The 25,560-nt window shown below is 38.4% G+C and overlaps 1 protein-coding gene across 1 annotated transcript; it reads right to left on the bottom strand.

Moving 5' to 3' along the window:
• LOC139450446 (receptor-type tyrosine-protein phosphatase epsilon-like) lies at window positions 1-25,560 on the bottom strand. Its single transcript, XM_071232154.1, has 25 exons — window positions 25,479-25,560; window positions 17,257-17,400; window positions 16,785-17,000; window positions 16,378-16,575; window positions 14,679-14,819; window positions 12,953-13,096; window positions 12,295-12,453; window positions 8,776-8,872; window positions 8,439-8,518; window positions 7,816-8,129; window positions 7,390-7,477; window positions 7,230-7,306; window positions 6,977-7,013; window positions 6,639-6,739; window positions 6,284-6,412; window positions 5,439-5,584; window positions 4,689-4,824; window positions 4,261-4,407; window positions 4,080-4,101; window positions 3,789-3,823; window positions 3,447-3,566; window positions 2,287-2,403; window positions 1,883-2,019; window positions 1,628-1,760; window positions 1-1,324 (listed from the first exon to the last, which is right to left on the bottom strand). Exons 1-25 carry the CDS (start codon window positions 25,543-25,545, stop codon window positions 1,253-1,255), a joined length of 3,057 nt encoding a protein of 1,018 aa, XP_071088255.1. The 5' UTR covers window positions 25,546-25,560; the 3' UTR covers window positions 1-1,252.

The following is a 25,560-nucleotide window of genomic DNA, read 5'->3' as shown; positions in this document are numbered from 1 at the left end:
ATAAAACTGCACTAAACATTTGTGAGATTAAGCATCTTGATAACTTGCTCACCAGACAAATTATAAGATAAATAGCGAGATAATGATTGGTTGATAGTGTTTTATTTGAAATATGTATGACACACAATGAAAACGCTTACTCAGTTTTTACTTGAAGGCCAAGAGATTGTATTTGTAAATATTTACTCGCATGACAAAGAATGATGATGTTGTTGTCTTTGGTTATCTCATGCACAAATGCATAGAAATAGTTATATTGATTTTCTTAGCCATTACAAACAATCGAATATCCGTTTTCGAAGTGTTTCACTATATAAATGAAAATGTTAAACTTATTTTGACCTTGCTCTGAAATGTTATCAATGCATATTTGGCTCATAGTTTTAAAGTTTGCAAAAATACCAAACAACAACCCGGGAATATGTATGTTGAATCGCACAACAAGCTCTACAGATATGTCATTATATTTGTACACATCTGACATAAACAATTACTGAACAGTGCAAAGAATTCCATTTTGAGAGTTTAAAAGTTCGGTAAAAGTTCAAATAAAGGCGCTAAAATGGAACATGTTTTGAGCCCCACTACAAACTACACATATATCAAATTTCAATACAAAGATGGCTGAGTATTGGCCATGTAAAGATTCATCATTCAGTATGGTAGAATTGCAACGGAACATATTGGTTGAGTCCCACAAAACATTTACCAACTGTACCAATTAGAACTGGATAGAAATTGACTGAATAATGGCAATAAATAGATGTTTCGCCCGGACATATTGCAAATCAGACTTTCAGTCAGTTGGGCTACAAAACGGACTTTAGAAAACAAAAAACAACAAAATATAAGGCCTACGACCTGCAGAGAATATTTGACTGAAAAATGTGCAAAATTGTGCCCTGATGTTATAAGAATTCTACATATCAAAATATAAAGCCGTCAATAGTTTATCGTGAGTTAATCCATACTCATGTAGAGAAGCGTAATCATGTTAAAAGCAAAAGAATGAAATATTTCCAGTACTAAGATTGAATACTCGGATGGAACCTCCGAAGTCATACTTTATTTTTTTAGGCTGTGATGCCGATGAAGATGTAATCATATAGAAAAGAATATTGGTCACCTTAAGAGCATATGCTCCGTTAGTTGTTTTAAATGTGCAGCATTGCTTAGAATTATGCTGAATACTAAAGGACACTGTTCCTGTCTTCAGTGGTTGGTATTGAAAACTAAAGTTCTCGTGTGCATTTCACGTGTTGGCATAAACCCCGAGTGTATCCAGTCGCCGCTGAGTAAACTCCAAACAAAGTCTCACGTCAGCCTGTAATCATAGGTTAAATGATATTATGACATAGTCAGGGTATAATATGAACTCGTGTGTGTGGTGTTTTTACCTTATTGATAATTGACCTTTGCCAATAACGTGCATATGGTGCAGTTCAGGGTGAATCAACTGTTTATGGTCAAGGGTGAGAGTGTATTATCTTCAGATCGACACGTGTTTGCAGAGTGTATCAATAATTCTGAAAAATGATATAAAAGAAACATTTGCAAACATTTTCACTGACATTTAATGACATGAATGACATGACTTTGTCGAGCTACACGCAGGCTACATAGTTACCTCTGTGAATGGTGGACTTCCCAGACGTGTGTACAGTAGTCGCATGTTGTTAATGACGTCCACCCTACCGTCGTCCTGCAGTCTGCTGGCGATGTTCACAAGAAGCACCAGGAGTCGACACTCGCTCATACAGCTGAAATACACACAGTCATACTCAAGGCATGTGATGTATTCGGTGACACTGTAGTTGTTTTGTTACAGAAAGGGCATGTCCCTGAGGTGATCTAGTGTTTAGATGGTTCCGTATATACTTACTCAGAAATGATCATGCTGCAGACTCGTTCCGGGTCATTGGTCCATGTCAGAAGGCTATCAATAAGCAAATCCAGTTCCGCGTCACGTGCACTTCCGGTGTTGTGGTAGTGTTGCATAACAGTGACTTCGCCACTATCCTGGATTATAACTGTTGAATGTGATTTTGTAAAAAGAATGCTTGTACGTTCTTACCTTTTCTAATTTTGACTCAGATGATTTTAGGAGCAGGCCCCACCAGAATATTCTTTTATTATAACAAGTAATGGATTAAGCTGGTAAAGTTAAACATCCACGTAATAGGGATGTCAGTGTTTAGATTAAATGACCCCGGTTAGTTACCAATTAAATGTCAAAGTGCAGGTTTATATCAGAATTGGATCATTAATTTTAATCACAGGGCGTACCTTTAATGTGACTTCAACCGTGTTCAGTAAGATGTTGTCAGACAATGGGGTAGATTTCGAAACAGTCACTTCGAACCTCTTGGTTGTCACTGAAGTTTCAGCTGTTGGCAGATAATACTGAAAGAGAATCATTTATGAGTTGGTCTGTTTTGTTTCTAGATACGATGTACCCTGTTACACTGCTATGTCATGGTTACAGAGTAAATAGAGGTGATCACGCGGGTGTGCTATGGGATGGTTAATATCCTGTATTATGTGGCGAGTTTATTCCTAATATACGATTATGCCACGCGTGATAACCGTTTTATCATATAATGTCATTCTTAAATATATATCCTGAAAAAAAGTTTTTATCCACTCTCACAGGCAGTAGTTAAACAAGAGCAAGTTTTCCGGGATGGTGTACATTAACATATTCCATCACAAGGTCAGTGATTAGTTAATCGGATAATGACAACGGTCAATATAGTTCTAACTTGAAACTTCCAACTCCAAGTGCTTTTTACTGTGGCGTAGCAACTATTATTTTTTAATGTCATCTATCCGCCCGCCCTTTACTACTCTAGTTTATGCGATGTCCCGTCTGGTTTGTCATCAAGTTAACAAATGCAGTGAGGTTGCAAAATGGAACAAGGTAAAATATTTTAGGCAAATCAAACTGTTTGAACTCTTGAAATCACTCCAAGCAAAAATGTGAAAATTAATTAATTAATTAATGTGTACAAAGTTCCTTAAACTCCAAGACCTCCGCTACGCCCTTGTTGGACACTGATTTTCGGTATCTTAGACTTGTATTTTGAGAACACTTATCAAGTAATGTGTCCAGAATTCCGATTGTCAATAACGATTCGATCAGCAATAGACAAGGGCGAAGCTATGATTGTTTGTAAACCATGAAGGTAGCAAATGCATGTGTCCCATCTTATATATTTGCAGATGTACCCGAAAATAACCTAAAGGACACCACTTTTATCCGTTGGCTTTATCTTAAAGATAAATATAGTTATCCTCATACGCTATACAAAAAACCCTATTTGATGCATTTAATTCTTACATGCCTCCCCCACCCCCACCCCGCCCAAACGAACGCAGTAAAGATTAAATATTTCATAGCTTATAATATGAAAAACACATGCACCAGTTATCTCATTTTAACCAACCTGATCATGTGTAGGGTACGTGAACAGACTTCGGCAGTCACTATTGTAAAGTGTCTCCCACACTTCCTCTTTGTTCGGACGTGACGTCATGATAACGAAACCATTCCGCGATGTATATGACTTGGAATATAGAAGAAAAGGGATGAATTTGAAGCGGAAATAACATTTCATTTGAACAGTAAATACGCACACACAATATTTTTATCACTGTTTTCTTCGTTTAAAATATATTCTGTGAAAAAGTAAGAACATCTTTTGGATGAGATATGATTTACTTCAGGGCACACCAATGACAGGTGTGTTGACAATAAGTCTGCCTTATAGGAGAGTACATGTACTTACTGGTACAGTCGTTAAGGGTGAATCGTCAGGTTGGTCTGGAAGCGAATCACATGCAGACTAAGAGGATACTAGTACACTGCTTAGAACAGGGTTTCAGTTATATCACGGTGTAACAGCTAGGTGAAGATCAAATATGACAAACCATGTGTGTTCAACGTCACAACAAAAATATGTTGTACATTTGTTTTACTTATTGAACACATAGTCATCAATTCTTATCAATTAGATGGATACCATTTATCATGACATGAAATGATATAATTAGCTATATTGTAATGGATGTATGCATACCTTGAAATTCACTCTGCAAGATCTGCAAAAGAATGAATAGGTTTCAGCATGTAGTAGTGATCTTACTGAATATTTAACGGCACTTGATACGTTATTTGCCTTTTCTAACCCATGTATGATTTGTTATTTGTTATTGCAACGTTTGAGGATTAACACAATTGATGTAACATTCAACCCCTGCCTTGATATGTTGTTGAACAGTCCTATTTCCAAAAGCAAAGTCTGACACGTGATCCAGGTTCATCTCTCTGATGACGTCACAATCCAATGACGTGTCACCCTCTGTCACCGCCCTCGCCACTGCCTGATACACGAACAGGTACTGCTCCTGGGTGGTGTAGAGGTGTTTCAATAATAACTACAGTCAATACCTAAATGAGACAAATGGGCGTAACGCTGCTTTGAATTGTGGTTTAGTTACATGTGTCTAGCAATAAATAAACGTGAATCGTATCTTATGACAGAAACACAGATTCACAGAGAATATAATTAAGTTATTTAAAAAAAGTGTTGTATTTGCATTCTTTAAAGTTCCATTGAACAATTTCTGATGATCCTTGTGTCAGAATATGTAGTAGAAAATATGAAACCACAACTGGATGTAATCACCTTTGTCTGAATCATGTTCTTCCTCTGCCCTCTCATGTTGGAGACGAAACTGACGACGTCCACAACGCCCTCTGTCTTAGCCTGTTCCACAAGACTCTCAATAGCGATGTACGTCCCTGTGCGACCTATACCAGCACTGAGTACAAGAGACAGTAAATCAACTAAACCGTACGAAATGTGGTAAGGTGGGTGAGTGAGTGAGTATGGTTTTACGCCGCTTTTAGCAATATTCCAGCAATATCACGGCGGGGGACACCAGAAATGGGCTTCACACATTGTACCCATGTCGTAAATCGAACCCGGGTCTTCTGCGTGTACTCCTTGTAAGGAGAAGATTAATCGTCCCTTACTATTAGACAGGAACAAGTGTTTCGTTGTCTGATGTAAAATTCTGCTTCCGCCACATCTTCTCAATCTATACAATAGCCTACGATTGATATGTTCCGTGATCTTTAGGGACAGTGAAGGTCGAATGAGTGTCTTTACAAAAAGGCTTTCAGCATTATTAAATATTGACAAATGTAACATTTTTAATTAATGAGAGTAATTGATAAACACACGTGTATATAAAATCGACAAACCCTTTCCGTAAGAAACATCATGTGGTACAAAGTCAATTAGTGAATTGCATCACACATAGATGTCTGGACGTAAGGGTCCATTTTCGATATGACCTTTTCAGTTGTATAGACATATAAGGAGAAATAACAACAGATGCACCCCTTGTATACACTGTTTTAGTGTTTTCACCTGCAGTGGACCACGATCGGCTCTGTTTGATGTCCAGATATGACCTTGACCCTCCACAGGAAGTCCAGCAGGGCAGCTGTGTCCGGAACACCATGATCTGGCCAGCTGGTGAAGTGAAGGTGGTAGATATCCCGTCTCTCGCTTTCCTGAAATAAGTCAAAAGCGTCCCAAAGGGATATTGAAACAATGGAATCTTATATCATACGCGTTATAAAGTTTAGCTTATTCTGCTTAACTATGTTTAGCTATGCTAAATGATTTTAAATGAATAATCATATCAATATAGCTATACATGTAGTGACGGCCTCTGTGGCCTAGTGGTTGTCGGGAGAGCGGATGCCCAGCGCTCGGCAATAAGGGACTAGAGCAAGGACTGGTTGAATCGGAGTATGGTAAATTGTGTCTGAGCGGGATATTCATGTTAAACTGCGGCATGGTATCCAATGGAATAGCACAAGAGTGCACACACACACGCGCACGCATGCCCACACGTACGTACGCACGCACGCACACACGTTAATCCCCATTTCACCCCACCTGATAAGAACAAAACTCGATGTTTGTATCTTAAGATTCTTTGCTTACATTTATTCAATGATTGTTACATGACACGTGGGTTTTTTGTTCAAATCGTTTTGACAGTTCCAACAGTAATTACTGACACATTATACTTTCGCTTTACTCATGTATGTGTCTCTGCGTTATTCCCCGTGTACCTGTACTCTAATGTTTATTTCTTTTTCTGTTCTGTATAACCTATTCCAAACCCGATAACAATGTTTTCAAAATATAACTAATGCTAATGACCAAGGATGTACAGACTGATGTATCTGATTCACGTCCACCTTTTCATTCTCAACAGCCAACTTGGTGATGGTGTAGTTGGCTAGTCGTGTCTCTGTTTCCACCGTAACCATAACGTCACCAAACTTCTCTGATCCTTTCTCCGAAGGCCAATACTGCAGGCACTTCTTCTGTGAACCAATGTAAACAACGTACCAATGTGGGGAATGTGCTCAGTGCTGTGCTCTATTACATGATTAAATATTGTCTGTATAGGTTATAAATAAGTAATGTGAGCTATTGAGATATTGCATTGAAGATTCGCCCCAGCACTTAAGTTAAAAAATCACACAATAATGTCTAAACATTTTCCCAAACTACTCAAGATTCACTTCCTTCAAACAAATCCTGTCCTACCTTGCCGACTTCCACCAACCCTGTTACCATGACAATAGACGTGCAACCTTCTTGCCAAATCATCCTCCAGAAATCCTCCACGATGTCCGACTTGTAGGGACCTAGGAAAAGCGTTATTATCGTTACTTAAATATCATTCTGACAATGACAACGCTACTGATATTTGATTAAACAATACACCGTATGGTTATAGATATCAAAACGAATAAAGCCGTTACATGACACTGAATCTATACATCTAGACTGACACACATTTATTGGATAATGGTTATGATGTTATCAATTGTGTTTATTAAATTGGCGGGTTTTCGGCTGTTATCAACAAGCATGTGTACTACCTTGTGCTGCAATGTATCGTTTATCAGTTTTATATCCCTGAAAGAGAAATGATAAAACTGATGTTATTCATAATTAGAATGTTTTGTATTAAGTTGACGCCTAACTCGAATGAGCAATGGGCATTTCCTGTGTGCATTTACTTAGCATGAACTGATGATATTCCTGTATTATGGGAATCTGTATCTTAACATGTACCAGAACGAGAAAGCAACGTCATAACCATGTAATTTTAGTAATAATATCAAAACTCACATCTAGGTAGCTGGCGTTGATGTAGTCGCATCTGCAGCCGTCACTGTCGTCGTACAACACCACACGGTTGTAGTCATCTAGGAGAAATGGAACATTGCGTGTTATGGAAGCCATATCATATTTGATCAGTAGACAGGCAAGCAAGTCCTATCATACTCACATGGATAGTATCCCCTGAATCTGTTCTTCCCCTTGTTCCCTGCCTTCTGAGATTCTCCGTAGCTGTGGGTAAATCCGTCTGGCAAGTGCTAAAACATACAGAGTAACTGTTCACCGTCATCTTGGCAAATTGAAAACAACTTACTGAAAATATTATTCACAAAATCCGTGATCTTGGCAAAACTGAAAAGAATTTGATGAAAACACAGTTCACGAAAACCGTCAACCATATAAAACATTTCGTACCATAACAACTATAAACGTCTATGCATTTATCAGCATGGGATTATTTGTTATTTGTTTAATATTTTGACTCAGAAACAAATGACCTGCACTTACTCGTGTATTATCGTTATCCTTCTCAACATTCTACACTGGTTTGAGGAAGAGGACTGATAATTGGACGTTATGCAAAACACAACCTTACCTCGAATGCTTCTTGGGGATGATTTTCAATTTCACGAACTCTTGCCTCAAGAGAAGACAATGGAATCACGTGACCAAGGTCGCCTAAGTTGTAATAGCTACATCCTGAGGCTCCCGGTACTGCTTCCCCCTTCGGATGTATGTTAACATGGGCGTCGTAGTCTTCTACTTCGAGGTTGGCCACACTCTGGGAATCAGCTTCCTGTGGATGCTCTGGATGGTCGTGATCTTTGTCAATAATGGTCAGAGTTTGTTTTTCCTTGTGCATGGATTCGTTCTCCTCAAACCCAACATTCATGTAAACGTCATCAGCACCTGAAACCATGGCCAGCAGAATAGGAACTTCTTTCTGAAGATTATATGAAAGAGCACATGTAACACACCATGATAAACCATTTCAGCGAAAATATTGACAGGAACCTGCCGCGTTTGAAAGCTGTGTGTAAGCCAATCGGCACCACCTCTTCAAACAAACCTATGCTCTGAACGCTGGCATATTATTTTCTTGTTCAGCATTACTACGACTGTAGAACAGTATCATCTCCAATCTAACTAATATATATTAATCGAAAATCAAGCAAATATAGCTGTCATGCATAAGCTGGATAACAAACATATCATTACCTTGGAGCTTTCTATTCCTTGGAGACTTCTCATCAAATATTGGTCCATCAGGAGACTTATTTCCTTTGTTTCTTCTCCTCCTATAAATAATTAATTAAATAAAGCAACAAAACCCTTTCCATATCCAATAGAATATCTGTATAAAGCAGAGTCGATTATACGATTCTGACTATATCATTAGCATGTGTTTATGAATCACTATCATATAGTAATGATACCAGGTGAAAAAGCTGAGCGTATCTGCCCCACAAACAAAGTAAAAGCACATGGTCACCAGTATGCAATTTACACTTAGACGAGCAATTTAGTTCAATGTTACCAGGCGGGTGAAACTGACCTGATGATGAGGAGGAGGACCGGCACCAGGACCAACAGGACAAGGCCGACAACAGCACCACCAACTGCCGCGACAGGCACAGCTGGGGATGTAGCAGCTTGGGTATAATACACACAAAATAAACGAAGAAACAAAAATATATGTTAATAAATCTACATTGATTTTCTACTTGTAAAGCAAAGACAAATGCAAACATCATGTGATTAAAAATGCTTCATTGTAGGCGACAGACTAGGACATGCTTCAAAACAAGGTAATTTGGCCAAGGAGTTTAACTTAAGGCGACACTTTTTTTATTTCTTGGTTTACGGATTTCAAACTCATTTCAAAAGTGAGGCAGGCCAATTAAAAAAAAAAAAAAAAAAAAAAGCCTCTCTAATTTTTTTTACCTGAATTTTGTCCTAAAAAGTTAGGTAGGTATGAAAAAAAATATCCTGGCGTAATAAAAGTAAAATAACTCAATTTTTCAAGAACATTTTATTATATCCCTTGCACTCAGCTTGTGCAGGGGTGACAACATAACAATATTCATGTCATGGGTGGAAATGCATGAAAGACGCTGCTATTTTGGGAGCATGGGCAACGTTTAACTCTTTCAACACCACCCAACCAGAAGATTACTGCTGTGACACCAAGTTCCCAGAGACTGTTGTGTGATAGATGAAACCAACATTTATCAAGGAAATTATCTGCTGAAATTAACATCTTTGCTACTACATGTTTGGCCATACACTATTTGAAAGGTCTTTAATCCTATTGTTTATAAATATGAAAGATATGTGTATTTCATTATTTAAATAATTCATGAACAACTAAATAAAGTTCGTTTTAAATAAATAATAATGTAAGCTAAAACATTAATAACGTCCAAATTTAGCGCAAATCTAACGATTTTTTCGGCAAATATAATAATTCATAAAATCCACTTACCTATTTCTTTTTAATTTTCATTTGTTTACGTTGAACATTATTTTAAAAAGAATTACAAATAATATCTGTCATCACCCATTTCCCGATGATAGTGGCTGTCCGCTCACTAACATGAGGAAATACCTCGGTTTTCAAAGCTTCGTATGAATAACACATACGTCCTGCCATGTCAGTATACATTAAAAAAACTTATATTGTTTCACCGACAAAATCTGCTACAAGGTTCGTGATTAGTCAAATTTAAGCACGTGACCTAAGGCAGCTAATCAAATTACAGCAAAGATAATGTTCAGACTTTGGCGAAAGGTTTGTATTAAATCATGTTATTCTGAACGTTTTAGCATGAAATCGCGATCTATATTAAAAATATGGAACTTTATGGATGTATAGAGCTAGGTTACGAGCTGTGACAAAGATTTCTTATGCATATATTTTCGCATTAAGACATCGTGTCCGAGCCGAGAAATCCAGGCGACGAAAGCCGAGATGTCATTTGACTTACGATATGCGATCGCACGAAAAGTTGGAAATAATAACTAAGATGTCAGTTTGGCAACTTTTATAGATACATTTTTGATGATTTTATTACTTTGTAAATAAAGACGTTTCAGCCCGTGAGGACTCGTTGTCGAAGTGTGTCCGAGAATTTTATTTTCAATAACATTGCGGGAAATAGTGTCAAGTGAATAAAATAAAAAATGATAAAATCAAATGGAATAGGTATTTCAGACATTGTGAAATATGATAGATTTAATAAATGAATGATATGACAAGTAGGTTAATATAATTATAAACTATTTTGACGTGGCTTGGACGGTTTACCGTGCGGTGTGACTTGTGGCTTTGAACGGCCAACAGTGTTGAAATAGTTAAACTGGTCACCACTGCGCTTTGCGTTGACAAGCTTTGATGATATAAAGAAGGATCCCAGCAAGAAATATCAGAGTGACTTCCCTTTGCTTTAAGCTCGAAGAGGAAAAGCAATCTTTTTTTGTTTGAACTTTTTGTCGAAAAGATCGGCGGTAATAAAAAAAAGGGTAATTTTCATTTTTATTTTTTTTTAACATTTGGACTTTGAAAGAGCGGCGCATCCGTAAACCAACAAATAAAAAAAATGTCGCCTAAGCTTCAGGTATATCGAGGATCTGATATCGTTCAATAAACTCCAAAAAAGCCATTTCCCTTCCACTGATTTACCCACCTGAACTAGAGTGAGTGAGTGAGTGAGTGAATATGGTTTTACGCCGCTTTTAGCAATATTCCAGCAATATCACGGCGGGGGACACCAGAAATGGGCTTCACACATTGTACCCATGTCGGGAATCGAACCCGGGTCTTCTGCATGACGAGCTAACGCTTTAACCACTAGGCTACCCGACCGCCCCCACCTGAACTAGAAATAAAGGAGACCAGTAAGACTGCTTCATCTGTTTCATATTTATATTTATGGATAAAGATTCAGAGTGACAAAACACTTTCCATAAGATTGTATGACAAGAGGGATGACTTCAACTTTCCAATAGTCACTTTGCCTTCATGTCGAGCAATATTCCAGCAGCTCCAGCATTTGGTGTTTACATTTCACAACTTTTGAGATACAATCGAGCATGCTCTTTCTACCAAGATTTCAAAGAGCGGCATACGACTCTTGCTCAGAAGTTGTTTGATCAAGATTACAACATTCAAGGCCTCAGTAAAGCTTTCACAAAGGTTTATGGTGGTCATGCAGAGAGCATTTCCAAATGTGACGCATCAGTGATAAAAATGATGTCTGATGCAGTTCCTTATTTTGAATTGTACCATATGTTCCCGTGTTTTTCAGATGAACAATTGACTTCCCTTTGCATGTGTTTGTGACGGGTGCCACCGGTGGGACAGGATACACTCACCTTTTCGCGAACAACTTGTATCATAACTGTTTTATAGTGATTCAGAAAACATGCTCATGATATGGTTGGAATCGTACAATCGACTCTGAGATTTCTTTTGCATATGAAAAGGATTTTGTCGCTTTATTTATAAGGTGAACAACTGACTTGATTTCGCATGTGTTTGTGACGGGAGCCACCGGAGGGCCTGGATACGCTCACCTTTTTCGCGAACGCCTGGTATCATCACTATTTGATTGTGATTCATTGACACATGTACATGGTCGGAATTGTGTAATCGACTTTTGGCAGAGACTTCTTATAAATATGGAAACGTAAGGGTTTTGTCGTAAGGGTTCTGATTCAGACCATTATTCACAGGCGGTCGTCATGTAGCTTGAATGCTTCTGAGTGCAGCATTAAACAACAAACCAACAACAATGCGACACTATAAAAAGTTAATTTTCCGCCTTTTCCGTTTTCAATAGGTACGGTTTTTAGGGCGAGAGATAATTATGCATAAATATTTACAGTTAATATAACTGTGAATAACTGTGTATACTGTGACAATTAATATAATGCTGGATTGAACCAAGTCATTCAAATAAAGTGCCTATTAATATAATACCACAGCCCCTCATACTTCTGAAAATAGATATTTACAATTTAAACACAGAACTCCTCCTGCCCATATCACCGCCCAGCTATTGCAACTGCCCACCTGTTGACATAACATAGTTCCCTGTACAGTCCGCTCCTGTCCACCCTGTCTCACACCCGGTGTCACAGTCCCCTGTTGTGTTACAGGAAGAGTTCCCCAAACACTGTCTGGAGGCACAGGTCTTCTTACAGTTAGCTCCGTAATATTCTACATCACAAGCTGTAACATTATAGAATAGACAGCAAAGAATACGTAACCAATGAATATGATATGCATCTAACGAATAGGACAATAGAAAATGAAAAAAATGCTTTAGTTTCAAACAGGTACAGCTTCTAGAGTACATCGTATTTCTCCCACATGCTTATGACATGTCAATGAGAAAGACACTCTAGTTTAAAAAACAATTTTAACAAGCCATTAAAACCAATTCATACTTTACTTAAGAAGTAACACCGTTACAGGTTACTGTGTCAGCATATTTGTAGCATTGATGGTATTCAATAATTTGGAATTATTTTATAGTATTATGTGAGGAAACAACATGTTAATTTGCTAATTAACTAGTCACATATGTTTTACACTATCAAAGAGTTAGTATTTGCTATATCACTGGAAAAGTGCCGATGCGACAGCCAATGTTAACTCCCTCATAAGGGATAGTCGTTTTGATATATACCGCAGTGATAAACTCAAAATGCAAATCAACGATAATCACCTTCTCTACAGTCTTCACCCATCCACCCTGGCTTACACCCGGAAACACATGTCCCGCTTATGTGATCACATGGCGAGTCTCCAGCACACTTCCTGTCAGTACACGAGTTGTTGCAGTTCTCTCCATAGCTGTCATTTGAGCATGCTGTGGAGAAAACACAACGTTACAAACACATTACAAAAAGTCATTGCTAATTTGTCTGATTATCACTTGTCCTAATTCAAGCCTAAATGTTATTTAACACTGGTATAAAAGTAAATGTGTCCATGCTATCGCCAACGTTTGATAAAACAGGATAACATTAGAGATAATATTTTTCTAAGTAGTTATTGTTAAGATGTATGAACTATCTGTCCCATTAATCGCAAACGAAAGCAACCCATGCTTGCCGTAAAAGGCGACTATACTTAAGGCAACTAACGGGATCGGGTGGTCAGGCTCGCCGACGCCGACTTGGTTTATGCATGTCATTGATCCCAATTACGTAGATAGATGCGCGTGATTCCAATCACTGGATTGCCTGGACCAGACTCGATTATTAACAGACTGCCATCATATAGCTTGAATATTACTGAATGTGACGTAAAGAAAGAAACAAACAACCAAACTTAATCACCATTGAGAATATTCAAAGTCGATAAGTTAGGGACTGCTGTTACTTCCTATTCCATATAATACCCTTAATATTCAAGTGATCTAAAATGCACATCACTAATGTACTGACAGATCCAACCTGTTATAAAGTTCCTCTATGAAACAAAGCTTATCCGTCCAAATGTCATATCAAATAGCATTTACCCGTCGTATCATTAGCTGATACCTGCTGATGGCTTTCATTTTGAGGTTTGTTTGTTTCAACGTAACGACTATCCTTTATGAGTGAGTTAACATTAGTTAGCATCGGCACTTTTCCAGCGATATAGCAACTACAAAGTTACGGCAAGTATGGGCTGCTAAAGACCTAATCTAACCCCGGATCTCCACGAGTCCAGTGGTGATTAAGCGGTTTCAATGCGTGTCCCAGCTGACAACACATCCCAATGGTTTGGATTGTTCTTGTGCGCTCACCCACTTATTCGAGTTTCTAAGCGATAGTATTCCCGAATGGCCCATACCAAAAAAATGATTTGCCATGTGGTTATCATTCAGTTAACGGACATAAACATAATGAATACTAGCTTACAAGTTTATTGTGGGTATGTTAGCTGGAGACGCAACCATTTGATTATGTTTATGCTCTTAATGACTGATGGTGATAAAGTCGCTTTGCAATTTAAAGAATACGACGCCAAACGAGGCTATTGACGTGTTCGCAGTGATTCAACTACGTTTGAACGAAACTGATCTTTTCCGAATAACTGTAACAGTTTATGCAGGTACATTAATACAGATAAAGTATTCCTCCCATGACAAGATAAAAGGAGTCCGTGCTTGCCGTACGTGTTTGGAAAGATGCGTGCCAACGTGAGAAGTTCCTAGTAACAATAAATCGATGTGATGTTTCGTTTTAGGTTTTATTGAACAATAAACATTGTTTTGAGCAGGTAATAATAGGTTCTTGTTTTGAAGGTAAACATAGTTAATTGTAAGGAATGTTGGTTTAATAATCTGAATCCAGTTCCAACCATTTATTTTATGGTAAACAGTTTGAGTACATCATTGCATGGTAAGATTAAGTTTGGACATTCACAAGTGTCGTTGGTTCGATCACAGAATTGATGCTTACCTTCTGTGCAGTCTTCACTCATCCACCCTGGCTCACACCCGGAAACACACGTCCCTCGTTCTTGATCACATGGTGATTCTCCGGCACACTTCCTGTCAGTACAAGAGTTGCAATTCTGTCCATAGCTTCCATTGGAGCACACTGTGGAACAATCACAAAAAGATAAACACATTACAAAAAGCCATAATTGTAATTTTATAAGATTATGACTTGCTTTAATTTTCAAGTCTTAAATGTTATTCAACACAGATAAAAAAGGATAACATTGGAGGTAATGTTTTCTAAATGTTTATTGTTTAAATGTATGAACTAGCAATTTCCCATGAATCTCAAACAAAAGCCACCAGCAGACAGTAGCACATCATACAATGATTGAATGATATGTAACATAGTGTTTGAACATAGTTGTCAAAATAGTGAGTGGGTGATTTTGTTGTTTAACGCCGCACTCAGCAAGGTTCCAGCTATATGACGGCGGTCAATAAATAATCGAGTCTGGGCCAGACAATCCAGTGATTGACATCATAAGCATCGATCCACATTACAAAATAGACCGCCTTCATGGTCTAGAGGTAGAGTGAGTGAGTGAGTATGGTTTTACGCCGCTTTTAGCATTATTCAAGCAATATCACGGCGGGGGACACCAGAAATGGGCTTCACACATTGTACCCATGTCGGGAATCGAACCCGGGTCTTCGGCGTGACGAGCGAACGCTTTAACCACTAGGCTATCCGACCGCCCCTAGAGGTAGAGCGTCCGCTAGGAGAGTGGAAGGCCCGGGGGTTGATCCCCGGTCGCGTCATACCAAAAGACGCACACACACACGCACACGCACACGCACACGCACACACGCACACACACACATACACGTCGCTTTATAAGCGCAATAGTCATCGCAATAAGACATCGTAAAGTGCCATAGGGATAGGAACAACTTTGCAGAATGGGATAGGTCGTAACATCGTTGATGCAAATATGGCACACACAACATCGAAAGCGGCGCGTAAATAAGGTTAATTTCTGCCTTAGTCATGTCGATCAATTGAAAAGCCTCAAACGAAAATACAGCAGATGTGGAGACTATATATATGGAGGCATCATATATAATGGCTGTTGGAGGTGATGTCCTCCAGAACATCCCCGTTCTCGTTTCGCATAGTCAGGTGCACACTCCTCGAAACAAGTTTACATAGCAACTTCACAGATTGTAATAATTTACGAAAGCTTGTCCAAAATCAAATGTGAAAAACGTGAAAAGTGTACAAAGAGACGATAAAAAATTGACAAGTGAAATCGTCCCCGAACAAATATTCTACCACTGGGATTAAAACCGGTTTCTTTAATTGCATGACGGAGCTTTTTTCTCTCTGCTCTTCCGTTTACCTGTCCTATACGTATGATTAACAGCAATACACACACGTTTAGATTTGCTCTGGATTGACCGCTTCCAAGAGTATCTGTATTACTACTAAGCTCTTGTTTGTTTGTTGTTCATTTCCGCAATCAGCAATATTCCAACTATAAGATCCCGGTCCGTACATAATCGAGTCTGGACCAGACAACCAAGTCATTGACATCATGACATCGGTTAGCCGCTAAACTGCTATCACTAGATAGATTGTATAGTGGACAGACACTGCAACCAAGTCATCATATCTGTCATTGAAAACCTTTGTTTGACTTTAGTCCACGCCATACCATAAATCTCCACTTCACACAGATTTAGCTTTGTGCTGTGTGTGATGGTGAAGTATCTCCCTGTGCCGTCACACGTCACGTCGTACACGCTGTTGTTTGTTTGAGGTGTGTCTTTGGGGAATGTGTAGCAGGTGACGCCGGGTGTGGGGCTGCTGGAGTTACTCAGGGAGAGGACAGCAGTCCTGATCCGCAGAATAGCTAAAACAGGCAATGAAATAAATGACACACTGCATGACGGTGACAATGTGCTCTTGAACAATAACAAATAGCATATCAAATGATACTTATCATCTTGTTGCTTAAACATGTGGAAACGTCAAACAAGACCACGTGACCACATTCAGTTGAAATGTGTTAAAACATAATATCCCAATAAATCAAATAACGCTGCCTGAACTGATACATACTTCCTTCGCGGTTGTATATCCTGACGTCATGTATCCTGTACTGCTGGCCAAGGTCCACTGTCCACATAGCTTTAGAGTCCGCAGAATGAGAGTGAAAACAGGAGTTGCGGAGCACATCCTGGTCCCGGTTCCCATCTACAGCTTTGTCTGCAGTCCAACCGTTACTTGCGTAGTCAGTTGCGGACGAAGTTGCCGTCTTGTTGTAAGCAACGTTTCCTTAAATAAAAACATTTAAGGAACTTTAACATTGTATTTTGTATGAGGGAACAGTAACGATTTAAACTTCCTAGGAATGTGTGTGTGTGTGTGTGTGTGTGTGTGTGTGTGTGTGTGTGTGTGTGTGTGTGTGTGTGTGTGTGTGTGTGTTATAAATTATAACATCGTCCATTTCAACATCCACCTGTTCTTCTGCTAAATGGAAAGGTTGATCATTGACCAAATCATAACTGATTCGTGCGGTAAGAAAACCCACCTCTCTGACAGGTTTGCCCATTCCCACCAAACCAGCCTCGATCACATGTACCGTTGCAGACTCCAGTTGTCTGGTTACAGGGAGGAGTACAGTGACAAGAGTAGCTACACATGTCTCCAAATCTTCCTCCTTGGCAGGTAGTACCTGTATAATGTACATGTACAACAAGCTTGGAACAGGTTAATATGCAATATCAAACTAATGTTCATAGTATGAAATGTCATTGGCTGACATAAATGAAGTGCATACTATCAGTTCACAAATAGATTATCGTTTCATTTAAGTGCATTTCTACTCTTGAAGCCACACTTTCTAAGTCTTGATAATGTGTGGTTGCCCTAAGGTGAATAAATTGTTCGAATTACACATATATTTGGTATGTATTGCTTTCGAAAGCCTTTTAATAAAGGATTCTGACATTCGCGATAGCGATGCGTGGTCAGCCAGTTAGAGACATAAAGTAACAAACTGAGTACTGTCGATCCATGACAATACGATTGCATACACCTTTGATTGAGACAACAAGACTTGTATGTAAGGACTAAGTGTAATGTATTTCGCACGAAATGAATGAGTTGAGTTTGGTTTCATTGTCAATTAAATTATTGAATTATATTATCAGTAGTATTTCTCCATTTGTCCAAGCCAATGTGACGCCAAATTTGACACTGCTCTTTTTAGATTTAAAGTTGGGATCATCAATAGTCCTAGGTTCTATTTTCTGATAAGACTTCTACATTTTCATAATTATTATAAGACTTTCAGCAGCCAACTCATAAATAAGAAGTTACAATATATTTGGCTCATCACACAGCCCTTGCTTTAGTCCAATTAAGCAATCAAAACCACTCAGTTAAACTACAGTTACCACCTTTACATCGTAATTCATAGTCTGAATCATATTCTACATTTTAACTGGTAGATCATACTTTTGGAGAACATATTTTAAGGGGTTTTTTTATCAACAGAATCAAATGCATTTTTAAACATAGACGTAGGGAACGGTACGTTTACTTAAACTGTTTTTGTATACACGCAGTCAATATGAACAAGTTATCCAGTATTACATGTCCAGGCCCGAAACCTGCTTGTTCTGTACATATTTTGTTATGGTGTTTGGACCAAGATATAAATATATAGTGAACTACTGTTGTCAATATTTTTACTATTTAAACTTATACCCCTGTAGTTATGACCATAATGTCTTGGGCCATTTATAAACTTGGCACTAATCATAAACTTTCAGTGTAAGAATACAATCATCTTCGTTCACACAAATCTACGTGCCAAATATTTGCACTAATATGTATTTGATACTGCCCATGTATTTAACTTTCTTCACAAATAATTGACTGTTATCAAGCGATCTCTTTAAGATATGTAGCCGTTCTTTGTGAAATGAAGTACATGTATATCTTGTGATTGACTTGAATCTTTTACGAAGTTCCTCAAAAATTATTTATGAAGGTGAATTTTAACGCCTTCTGTACCTTCAAAGTGCTCGCCGGCACCCTGTTATGACATTCTATGATATACGATTTTCCCGTGAAGCATCTCTAAGAAGACCTAACATTTCACTTAAATACAGAGGCAGCTTTTAAAAAGATTTTTTAAATACTTCTAAATAAGATTCAATTTATCATATCAGCAGCACAGATAAGGTATATTGTAATATTTCTAAAACAATTAGAATGCGCGTTGTCCTCTTTGGGTTTGACTGTGCACGGGCGGGCGGGTGGTCGAGCGTTTTGAGGCAATGCATGGGAAGGATACAAAATCTCCTGCATAAATAAACCATGACGGCCAGGTAAGGAGGCAGATGACACAACATAAAATTCCAGCCTATATAACAGTTGTCTACAAAATCATGTAGTAGTTATAGGTTCTGGTGAAACTTCCCCAAACACATAATGACAATAAATGTACACTTACAATTAGATATAGTGTTGAAATAACATTATAATATTTTGTTTCATGTACATTGTGTGAGCCCTTGCCAGTCTGTTAATGGTCCTGTGCATTATACTTTATTATACAAAACTGATACCACAGTAGCTACAAATATCCATATATATAATCCATATATATATATATATTTGCTTATCTCTCCAATGAATGATGTAGGGATTGCTACCCATAAGAGTTGACACACTGGATCTGATCATCACCAACAGAGAACATTCTATCTTCTGTGGAGTTTATTGATCACAGGATATCAGACGACAGCAGCGTGTGTTGAGATCTGAATGTGAAGAGACCTATCCCACAACGGATATCCCTTCGCGTTATTTGCCGGCATCTGAGATGATCAAGCTTTACAAGATGAACCAGAGGATGTCTGTATTTTAGAACGAAGGGTATCTAACTTGACTCGTTTGTGGACTCACCAACAACAGTTTTAAAGCATTTTTACGAGAGCTTATGGATAAGATACGCTCCTCTGAAGAAATGCAGTGTTGTGTTGTGACCAGATTCGAGCTGGGTGACAAATTGAAAGTGAGATTAGTAAAGCACAAACGCCGACTCACTGGAAGAAATAGGAGGGGGACTACATTTGGAATCCACAGACAAATATTTCAATCAGCCAGCAACAGGCTTAACATACTCACACGTACAGTTGTCTTGGACAACAAGAGCAACCCTCGTAAGCTCATATTGATTTCTTATCGATATCTCATCTGATTTCAATTAAATCAATTGAGCAAAATCAATTAAGCAAATTCACTTGCAGACTATTTTGTTGATAAAGTCGTGAAGCTCCGAAGTGTATTGTCAAGCAGTGCAACAGTATCGTAACCTCCCTTGGAGGATGACAAGTTATTCTGTAAAGAAGAACTGGACAAGTTTGCAAAAGTCATCAGTAAGGAAATGGATCAAACTTTTAAATCAACCTCTTCAAAATCCTGTGCATTATATGCATTACCTACATGGCTCATGCAAACGATATCGATGCCCTTGTTGGACCAGTCATCTCAATATTGGATTTTTTTTTCCAATTTTGTGCAGTAACAAGATATATATATTTCAAGAAAGCCTTAATTATCCCGCTTCTTAGGAAACAATCGTTGGACCCAGTCATTCTCAAGAACTACAGATCAGTTTCTAGTCTGCAGTTTCTTAGAAAATATTATTTCAAAACAACTCAGTCAAACAAACACAGCATTAATGAAGTCTTTGAGTCTGCTTACAAAGCCAGACACAGTACAGAAACATTACTGGTTAGACTACGGAATGTCATCCTTCGCGCCATTGATCGACAAGTTGTACAACTTGTCCTCCTGGACCTCTCGGCCGCCTTGGACAGCTGTGGACAATGGTTTACTACTATCGAGGGGAGAACACACTTTCGGCATCACTGGTACTGTTCTGGCTTGCTTCGAGTCCTATCTTACCAACCAAGTTATTCCGCAGAACATGGGAGATCCTGACATGTTTTTATGCGAATTTTAACAAAGATCTCTGACAATTTATTACAAGACTGGCATTCATCTTTGGAGAGTTTATCAAAGGCCAACTACTGTAAATAAAGCAACAAAACCCTTTTCATGCCACAGAGAAATCTCTGCTTAAAGCAGAGTCGTTTGTACGATTCCGAGTATACCATGAGCATGTGTTTATGAATAACTATCAAAATGCAATGATACCAGGTGTTCGCGAAAACATAAAACACAACTCAATACTGAATCATATCTAGCAACAACATACCTCAATATATTAGGTGACATTTATCATAATTTAGATGTTGGTTAGTTGGTTTGTTGTTCAACGCCGCACTCAACGATATTCCAGCTATATGACGGCGGCCTGTAAAAAATCGAGTCTGGACCAGACAATACAGTGATTAATATGATGAGCATCGATCCACGCAATTGGGATTGATGACATGCATCAACCAAGTCAGCGAGCCTGACCACCCAATCCCGTTTGTCGCCTTTTACGACAAGCATAGTGACCTTTTACGACAAGCATGGGTTGCTGAAAACCTATTCTACCCCAGAATGATCACGGGTCTACTTTTGATATAATAACTTTGGATTATATGTTCAGATTGGAAGACACAATACTATTCCTCTAATGAAAGGTATTGCGAAGTCTGTCTGAAGAAAAATAACAAGTTTGTAGAAGATAAATACCATGTGATGAAAGCTTCTCTCATCTTAGAAAGCAATATACACATCCATATTCTACAGATTATCGAACAATTGAAAAATGTATCCACCGTATGAAATCTACAGAGAGACTTTCTATAATTAACATTGGTATATATATTTAGCTAAAACGTTTACAATGAGGAATGAGTAAAGACTTATTTAAAATAAATACCCTTGTATGCGGGATATTATTAATATTCATATTATTGTATTGTGGGCCTTAATAACTAAATGCATTTGTATATCTGTCTTTATAATACTGACCGAGTTATAATTGTTCAAGGAACTGGCTCAATATCAAAACAAGACACACTGGAATATAGTGTACCTCCAGTATTTGGTCCTGTATTATTTACAAAATGGAGACATTATGAGAACACATGGACTACAGCTCCTTGGATATTCTGATGACAACAAAGTATAATTCAGTATTAAAACATCAGATATATGCAAATATCAAAGCCAAATTGAATAATGTATTATTGACATTCGGAGATGGATGGATAACAACGTCCTTAAACTCAGGGCATTTGCAATCTCTCCTGCTTTTTGGAATGAAGAATCTTTTTAAGATACGAGCACTACCACTACTGACAGAAAAGTGAACTGAGGAAATGATAGTGAAGTTTTTATGACGATAAATGTCTAAAAAGAAATTCGGGAGTGTAGATCAATATTTGCCTTCCCGTCGGAGGTAATCGGTGACAGCCCGGGCAGGCTGTAGTCTGGTATTGATATCTCGCAGTTAAACACTTCTGTTGATATTTCTAGTGAGTGGAACAAAGACAGGACGCAACTGTCGTACACACCATAGCACCACCGCCCTTGAACCGATCATGGTCAAGAAGTGTTGCCCTAACATACCACTCACAGCGACCTCACCAACAACGTTTCCCCCCTTAATGGATTTCGTCTGAAAACATGGTGTATCGCCATTGGCGCACAGCCTGTCTCTGGTGTTGCCAATCCAACCCCAATAGTGGTTAGGGTCGCACCCTTCACAGGACGCCTTGCTTTTAGGGGGATGAATAGAGCCTGATTTTACGGTAGCCTCTCTGTTATTGCATGGAATTCTCAATTGATAACAGGAGAAGAAAGAATCAATTGCGTATTGCAAACAATATAATGAGATGATCTTGTCTCATCTTCGATCTTTCCGTCGTTTCTTTTGGGCCTGCCACTCTCTTGCCTTTTTATCTGTTCATTGAGATATTCACGGAGGCATTTTTATGGTGTTTAGCTCAGTTGCATCAGTGATTGTGAGTTCCCCTGTAGGCGCATACATTTTGACTTATGTGTGAACGTGCATCACGTGCTATTCATGCATGAAGGAAAATGTTATTGCGATTAGAACTTTCGTTCTGATGCAACGCCACAACTGTACAACTCAACGAAAGCTCTAACACTGGTTAGAATTGAGGAGATTGATGCCCGGTCTATGCTATTTTCCACAGGGGCGTACGGGTAGCCAAGTGGTTATAGGGTTCGCCCTTCACGCCGCAGACCCGGGTCTCAATTCCCCACATGGGTACAATGTGTGGAGCCCATTTCTGACGTCCCCCTCATTGATATTGCTGTAATATTGCGAAAAGCTGCGTACAATAATACTCACTATTTCCCCCAACGGACATTTTGAAGTTTCTACATGAAAATAAAAACGCCAATACCAATTTCATAATCAGGTTGTAAGTCAGTTGTACAATTCAAACTTTATGATGGGCATCTGTTTTTGAATCACTATCAAATAGTGATGACATCAGGTGGTGGAAAGATGGGCGTATGAGCGACCCCAAAACAACCATTAAGTACCCCTGTCGTACGTAAATACTAGGACAACTGTGAAAAGAATGTATGACTACGGTACAAAACGATAGGCACAAACGGGGTCCATCTATCCGAACGTTTTAATATCGGTAGTATTCTAATGACATATCCATAGGTGAGTGAGTGAGTTCGGTTTAACGCCGCTTTTAACATTATATCACGGCTTGTCAGCTTAATCGCAGGGGCCTGGAAAAAGTTCGAGTTATCCATGGTTCGAGGCATTAGGGGAAGTTAGGTTTAATTTGGACACTTAGATATCCCAAATGAGTTTGAGACAACTAGGAATTCGACACATCCAAGTTTGACACAACAAAGTTCGACTGTATTAAAATTCTACTTTAAGAGAACATCCAAGGAAAGTAATCACTGTTAATGTCAGCCCTCAAAGAAAATAGTTATCCGCTAATAATGATATGTTTACTGCAAATTTATCACACTTTTTACAAAGTTTCAAGCTAACGACCGTGCTAGTTCTTGCTACATTGAATGTTTTCGTTTGGTTTTTAACCTGAGCTGCCAACAGCTAAACATGCATTTTGAAGTAACAATAAAAATGTTAACTTCCGCTGCAACAAGAACAAACAAGGTAGCATTATTGTTACATACCCAGTGTGTGTTAAGCCATCAGTCTGTTTAAAAGATAACTGAGGTGTTAAAGAGTATTTAACGGGGGCTTGGACGTATGTAAATTTTAACGGACAGTTAACCAACCGCTATAGATATCCACGATTTCAGAAACAACATGAACGTTCCTTAAATTCAACGGATAGATAACTGACGTAACTGCTCGTTAAAAGTTAACCAGTCTTGAACAACCCCGCACCTGTACTACTACATTGAGCAAACGGTGCAGATTGGAGCTGTGTTTTGTCTACATTTTTAGAGAAATTGACCTGAGTTGAAGGTTATATTCTGGAGACAAACAAGTACTCTGACGATCACTGGCTCTGTATCCAGCATAGTGCAAAACTCATTTCACTGTTGTAACAGAAATAATCAATCAATTGCAATAAAACAATGTAGAGATTGGGACCAGCAAAGTATATTCTATCCGAATATTTGACATCAGCAGTGATCTATGAACTTGAAATGCTCCCGTAAGCAGTAAACGTCATAGTAGTCTATTATATCACATTATGTCCCATTCTGATGAAGTTCAACAACTTAAAAGTTAAGCAACATATATATATAAACGAACTCTATCCGTCACTTTTCGTTTTCAGATAAACTGTTCAATGTAGTTTCGTTATGAAACTTTGTATACACATTACACATGGGCAGAACGTTTCCAAGTAAACAAGTTGGATCGTAGGTTCGGTTGAGTATAGGATTCGTTTCTTGAGAATAACTCATTAGCCAAATCTTACAACCTACAACCCTGTGTGGACAGTGGTCAGACTAGGCGACTTGGCTGCTTGTGTGACATTGTACCCTAACAGCGTTGGACGTTACTCATACTATCAACCATTGGACTTATTTTCAAGCTGCTGTAATAAAGCTGGAATACTGTTGATCGCTATATTAATTTTCAAAGAACCGTAATATCTAAATGGACGGGGGATATCGATAGCTATTTCATCTGATTGTCTGTCCCCCTCATTGTCCACGTTGAGTTGATTTGATGACAATGTTTTACCTGACAAACATTACCAAAGCAATCTGACTTCTTTATTTTACATCCAAATGTTTATCCTTTGATGAAAAAACTTGAATAGTTTACGTGTAGCTCTTAATGTTGATTGTTACAATGAGTTGTCAACAAATATATGTTTCCATATATATCATTTCCAGATACAAACATCAATTCGTCTTACTGTACATGGCAATGTGATGACACGTTTGTCGAGGTGTCCAGAGGTAATACACTTTCATGTGTCAGTAAGGCAAATCCTGCTTACCTTTCATACAAGTTTGTAAAACCGTACTGTACATATTTGTCAAAGACATAGTAATGATGATTATCCATCAGAAAAAATGTCGTAGTGTGAGTATTATATATTTGAGTATTATAGTTTGTCCCACTGGGCATGGGAATTTAGTGACACGTTTGTCTGCCGCTGAACCTTGTACACGTACATGTATCAGCTGAGGCAAACCTGTACTTACCTTTCATACATGTTTGTCCTTACTGTACAAATCGCTATCAGTGTTATTTATATGTCTGTCATATACGTATTTTCCTAGGATTAGATTAGTATCATGTTAATTACCCACAAGTACTAATATCTTAGTGTGACTACAACCTACCCAGCATGAGTTGAATCCACCACCCTGACACAGCCGCAGTAAGTATCAGCCACCTCACACCCGCCATGTTTGTGAACCAGGA

The sequence above is a fragment of the Haliotis cracherodii genome, unplaced genomic scaffold (genome assembly GCF_022045235.1).
Source record: "Haliotis cracherodii isolate W230 unplaced genomic scaffold, xgHalCrac1.p SCAF_8, whole genome shotgun sequence".
NCBI classification, from domain to species: Eukaryota; Metazoa; Mollusca; class Gastropoda; order Lepetellida; family Haliotidae; genus Haliotis; species Haliotis cracherodii.
The sequence above is the reverse complement of the archived record's forward strand: the minus strand, read 5'-3'. Positions and strand labels throughout refer to the sequence as shown.

What these genes read in the sequence shown, in the direction of transcription:
- LOC139450446 (XM_071232154.1), bottom strand. Translation starts at nt 25,545, where the DNA reads ATGGCGGGTGTGAGGTGGCTGATACTTACTGCGGCTGTGTCAGGGTGG. An exon ending in ATCCCCAAGAAGCATTCGAG is followed by an intron (nt 7,478 to 7,815) that starts GTAAGGTTGTGT and finishes TGTATGTTTTAG; the next exon opens with CACTTGCCAGACGGATTTAC. An exon ending in AGAACATGATTCAGACAAAG is followed by an intron (nt 4,408 to 4,688) that starts GTGATTACATCC and finishes TACACCACCCAG; the next exon opens with GAGCAGTACCTGTTCGTGTA.